General features: G+C 51.4%; 1 protein-coding gene across 1 annotated transcript in view; it reads left to right on the forward strand.

The window, feature by feature from the left end:
* The window catches only part of UMODL1 (uromodulin like 1), a 62,939-nt gene extending 57,490 nt beyond the window's left edge, over nt 1–5,449 (forward strand). Inside the window, exon 21 of the mRNA XM_021935485.2 lies at nt 4,395–5,449. Within this exon, the coding sequence (XP_021791177.2) occupies nt 4,395–4,576 (182 nt within the window). The 3' untranslated portion in view covers nt 4,577–5,449. The remainder of the gene's footprint in view (nt 1–4,394) is intronic.
* The last annotated feature ends 551 nt before the right edge of the window (nt 5,450–6,000 follow it).

Genomic DNA, 6,000 nt, shown 5'->3' on the forward strand with positions numbered 1-6,000 from the left:
CACCTACTTATTCATGAATTCATTCATCTACTATGTTTCAGACACTCTGATTTTTCTTTGCAACATGCCCTGCCTACCTCATAAGGTTGTTGTGAGTGTCTAACGGTAACTAAGAATCCTTTGTGAGGTTGAAACTAGACTCCCTGGATTCACAACTTGGCTCTGACACTTAACAATTTTGTGACTTTGTGCATGCTGCATGTGAATTGTGCCTTATTTTCCTCATCTGTGAAAAGGGAATAATAATAATTCCTACTTCATAAAGAGCCTGGCCCATAGAAGTTATTGATTAAGTGCTACTTTTCACTTGTAACCAGTAGAGCACTACACTGGCATAACCAAGGCAGGAAGTACCGAATGTAATAGGGGTGTAATTACTCAGACTCAAGAACAAGGGCTGTAGATATTCATGTTGTTCAACGTTCTTTCTCATTGTGTTAGTAGCTTTTGCTTGATCTATGATTGTCATACAAATACACAGCAGAATCATTTAGACACATGGCATCTCCCAGTTGGTGGGGACTTCGCTGCATTTTAATAGTGTATATTAACAGAAACGCTGTTGGAGACTGCAGAGGTGAGAGGAGGCTGGCAGACAGGTTCCTCAGGACCTCACCACTATCCACGGCCTCTGAGCTCCCATGCTTTGTCCCTGCCATCACCATCAGCTCCACTTCAGGGAAGAAATGAGAAGAACTCAGAGATTTTAGGGAATGTGCCTCAGCTCCCACAGCTGGTGCCCGCATGAGCTGGGCCTGCGAATGCAGATCCAGGCTATTCATAACCTGCTGTCCTCTCCCTGTCCCCTGGGGACTGGGCTGGCTTCATTTTGAGGTTTCCCTCCACCCCAGCCCTCACATCACACTCACGATGTCCTGGCACCACCGTAACAAAGTCCCGCAGCCTGTGTGGCTTAAACAACAGAAATCTGTTCTCTCCCAGTTCTGGAGGCCAGACATCCAAAATCAAGGTGCTGGCAAAGCCCCAGTCCCTCGGAACATTGTAAGGCCGAGTCCTCCCTTGCCCCTACCTCATTTCTGCTGGATGCGCCCAATCTTTGGTGGACCTTGGCTTGCAGCTACCTCCCTCCAGTCTGTGCCCCCGTGTGCACATGGCCTTCTTTTTATAAAGACGCCAGTCATGTTGGACTAGGGGCCTTTCTACCTGAGTGTGGCTTTATCTTAACTACTTGAATCTGCAACAATTCCATTTCCAAATAAGGCCATGCCCCACAGTACTAGGGGTTAGGATTTCAACATATATGTTTTTTGTTTTGTCTCTTTTTTTTTTTCCTTTGAGACAGAGTCTCGCTCTGTCATCAGGCTGGAGTGCAGTGGCGTGATCTAGGCTCACTGCAACCTCTGCCTCCCGGGTTCAAGCAATTCTCCTGCCTCAGCCTCCAGACTAGCTGGGGCTACAGGTGTGGGCCACCACGCCAAGCTAATTTTTGTATTTTCAGTAGAGATGGGGTTTCATCACGTTGGCCAGGATGGTCTCAATCTCTTGACCTCATGATCCACCTGCCTCGGCCTCCCAAAGTGTCAACATATCTGTTTTTGCAGGGGGTGAGGGGTTCACAATTCAACCCTGTGTATTGACAATTTAAGAATGAATCCCTTTGGGCATCTTCCCCGAATGTCTGCTACCAACAAATAGTATATCAGCATCATAATTTTTGCATATTCAGTGTTTGGAAACCTTCCATGGCCTTTCCTAGCTGGCCTAGTTATTTCATATTCATGAGCATGTCCCTGTGCTAAATGGCCAAGAAAGCTCGAGGATAGTGTCCAGGGAGTGCTCTGTGTCCCAGCAGGAAGGGCCTGGGGCAATTACTGAGGCCACTCAGTAGTGAGGAGACTGAGGACCCCAGGCGGTGGCTGAGCTGGGACTCAAACCCCTGGAAGGGCCCTGTTTCCTCTGCACCCAGGTTCTTTTTTAATTTTTAAAATTAATTATTTATTTTTGAGACAGAGTCTCGCTCTGTTGCTCCTGAGTAGCTGGGACTACAGGCATGCGCCACCACACCTGACTAATTCTTTTGTTTGTTTGTATTTTTTTAGTAGAGATGGGGGTTTTACCATGTTGGCCCGGATGGTCTCGATCTCCTGACTTTGTGATCTGCCCGCCTCAGCCTCCCAAAGTTCTGGGATTATAGGTGTGAGCCACCGTGCCTGGCAATTTTTTATTTTCCTTTCAGTTCTGGGATACATGTGCAGAACGTGCAGGTCGTTACATAGGTGTACATGTGCCACGGTGGTTTGCTGCACCCATCAAACCATCATCTAGGTTTTAAGCCCCACATGCCATCTTCCCTTTCCCTCACTGGGCTATATCCCCCTTTACAAAAGCAGCCATTGCTGAGTCTCCGCCATCATTGACATCTTCCTGCATCATGGACTGGTGTGTGGTCCAGTGGTTATGACGCATACGCAACTCACGCCACGTGCCTGGAGCCTCCCTGAACAGCAAGATGCCCTGTTTGGCCGGATGCCTTGCCAATGACTGTGGGAAATTACCATCCACAGTTCTCAGGGCTTGCTCTCCACGTCTAGCTAATCCAGCCATGGGGAGTAACCATTCCTGGACTTTGGTGTCAGTCAGTGGGCAGCACTGGCCTGCGGACCTCCTGTGGCCAGCCCTTAGCTGGTGGTTCAGTTCGGAGCACGCAGCTGCAGGTCACAGAACCCTAGCTGTAGAGGCGGAGAATGAACAGGGCTGGGTCTTTCCCGGGGCTGACAGTCTGGGGCCATTCCGGGCTGCAAGTGGCCAGGAGAAGCGGGTCTCCTTGGTCTTTCTCTACAGCCTCCTCAGGGCGGCACCCCCCACTCCTTGTACTGGCAAGGTGGCCTGTCTCTGGAGGCACAGGAGGAAGGTCCACTATAGAGCCCCTGGGGGCTGGATTTAGTGGCCATCATGATTTAGGAGTTGTCTGGAGAAGTGGCGGGCAGGGATCTGGGGGCCTCAGTTGCTTGGGGAGGTTGGAGTCACTTTGGCTGGAGAGGGGGAGGCGTTCCCTGTTCCTCTCTCCAGAAGAGGAGTGGTGCGGTTCTAGCTGGCTTATGTTCAGCACCCCAGGGATCCCCCAGTGCCACTGTTGGACAGCTTTGCTGATGGTGACACCCCCATGCTGTACAGCAGTGTCCACTCTGGGCAGACTGCCCGGAAATCAATACAGGGAATGAAAATGGGATCTCAAATGCTCCTGGTTGCATAGAAAGGCTCTTTCCAAAGCAGACCTTCCTGATACGTGGGGATCAACACCCCGAGACGGAGGGGACTGCATGGTGCAGGATGTAGCTGTGACCTGGCTATAGATGCCCTTGACAACAAGTTACACCCACACACGGTGGGCAGAGGGTCACGTCTGCCCCTGGGCTGATGGGGGCCGGCCAGAGAGCCAGCAGGCAGCTGGCATCTTTCTCAGGTAGCACAGTTTTTAAAAACTGAAACTGAGATGACATTCATATAACCTCAAGCTAACTGTGTTAAAGTAAACCGCTCAGTGATGTTTAGTGCATTGACAGGGTTGTATCGCCACCAACTCCTTGTAGTTTCTAAACATTTTCCTCGCCCTAAACGCAACTCCATACTCACGAGTCCCTCCCCATCCGCCTTCTGCCCGTCCCCGAAAGTCACTCATTTGCTTTCTGTCTGGTTCTGGGTGGTTCCTATGAACAGGATCATGTTATAGGTGCCTCTGGGGCCTGACTGCTTTCACTCAGCGTGACGTCTTCAAGGTTCATTTGCGTTGCCGCGGGTCAGCGCTTTATTCCTTTCACGGCTGCCTCACGTTCCATTGCACGGTGGGCCACAGTGTGTTGATTCATGCACCAGCTGGCGGACACCTGGGTTGTTGCCACCCTGCGGCTGGTGCTGTGAGCATGGGTGTGCAAGTAGCTGTTTGAATCCCTGTCTTCATGTCTTTTAGGGTCCTCTTTCTTTCTTTCTTTCTTTCTTTCTTTCTTTCTTTCTTTCTTTTTCTTTCTTTCTTTCTCTTTCTTTTTTTCTTTCTCTTTCTTTCTTTTCTTTCTTTTTTTTTTTAGATGGATTTCCGCTCTGTTGCCAGGCTGGAGTGCAGTGGCGTGATCTCGGCTCACTACAACCTCCACCTCCTGGGTTCAAGCTATTCTTCAGCCTCAGCCTCCCAAGTAGCTGGGATTACATCCCACCCTTGTGGCCCAGGCCTCCCCAGGCTGCGCTGTCCTTACTGCAATGCTGTCCTGGGCTTGGACACCTGCCTCGCCTTTGGTAACCCACAGGCACACGGGTGCACACGTGGGCCTTGCACTCCCCGTGCTTCAGCTCCATCAGCCCCAGATCCGGGTAGAGGGCTTGCTCCATCGCCTTCCTCCTGTTCGGGCAGATCTCTCACCTGTGCCTGCCTCCTCCCCCAGGTGAGCCTCCACGTGCAGAAGCAGGCCTGGACGCCAGTGATGTGGTCCTCCTTGTGGTGGCCATCTTTACGCTGGTGGCGGGGGCAGCCACCCTTCTGACTGTGCACTCCCGGAGAATGAATGGGAGATACAACTTTAAAATCCAGTCCGACAACTTCAACTACCAGGGGTTCTACGAATAGGAGGCGCAGGCTGACAGGAAGGTGGGTGCGGAGTGGGGGCGTCTGATATGCGTGTCCTGCCTTGGCCACCCACGGTGATGGGGACGGCAGAGCGGGATTTGGCCTAAGGGTGGATTTGTGTATGTGTCTGGGTTTTGTGGCCCTTTACGGGGCGTGCAGCCTCCCTTCTGAGAAAGCAACCATGAGCAGGCACAGAGGGGAAACTACAGGCAGACTGGTGAAGGTTCAGTCGCTTCACACACCCACTGGACTGGCTCCGTGATACCAGCGGCAGTGCTATGTGGGTGACCGCAGGACCCAGGGGCCTACCACAAATCCCGTCTCTGCCACCCACTCTCTGGGCCGCCTAAGCAAGGTCCTGAGCCTCTCGGTGCCTCGGTTTCATCATTTGTAAAAGAAATCATGGTAACAGTCCCGGCCGTATAGAGGGTGTGACATTCAAATGGGAAGATGCCCAAGAGGCCCCGCTACGGGGTCCAACGCCCTCAATCACTGATGGATCCTAATGATCGTCCTCAGCCGAGTGTCCCTGAAACCTGGCACTCGCAGGGATTGTCACGTGTGGTGTGGATGCCACAGTGGATTCCCCACACCTTGCTACTCAGGCCCACACCCCCAACTTACGTATGTCCTTTTGAGGCTGAAGATGCTTCTCTGATCTGCCCCTGTGGACTTTTGTTTCTCCTGGGCTTGCACATAGTTCACCACAAATGAATGACAAGCGTTATGGGGGGCAGTATCATTGGTATAAACCTTCAGTGGGAAATGCCAAGACTGTGACTTCTGTAAAGATTTTCAGATTTTTTTATTTTTTGAGATGGAGTTTTGCTCTTGTTGCCCAGATTGGAGTGCAATGGCGTGATCTCAGCTCACCGCAACCTCCGCCTCCCGGGTTAAAGCGATTCTCCTGCCTCAGCCTCCCGAGTAGCTGGAATTATAGGCATGCACCACCACGCCCGGCTAATTGTGTATTTTTAGTAGAGACAGGGTTTCTCCGTGTTGGTCAGGCTGGTCTTGAATTCCCGACCTCAGGCTATCCACCCGCCTCAGCCTCCCAAAGTGCTGGGATTACAGGCGTGAGCCACCGTGCCAGGCCAAATTTTGAGATTTTTCTAAAAAAAGAACATGGCTGTAATCCTAGCACTTTGGAAGGCCAAGGCAGGAAGATCGCTTAAGCCTAGGAATTTGAGACCAGCCTGGGTAAGACAGAAAGACTCCATCTCTACAAAAAATGCAAAAATAAGCTGGGTGTGGTGGCACATGCCTGTGGTCCCAGCTACTCAGAGGCTGAGCTAGGAGGATCGCTTGAGCTCAAGAGGTGGAGGTTGCAGTGAACTGAGACTGCCCCACTGCACTCCAGAGGGAGACCCTGCCTCAAAAATAAATAAATAATAATAAAAGAAGAAGAGAAGCACTCACGAGGC

The sequence above is a fragment of the Papio anubis genome, chromosome 4, assembly GCF_008728515.1.
Source record: "Papio anubis isolate 15944 chromosome 4, Panubis1.0, whole genome shotgun sequence".
Taxonomy (NCBI): Eukaryota; Metazoa; Chordata; class Mammalia; order Primates; family Cercopithecidae; genus Papio; species Papio anubis.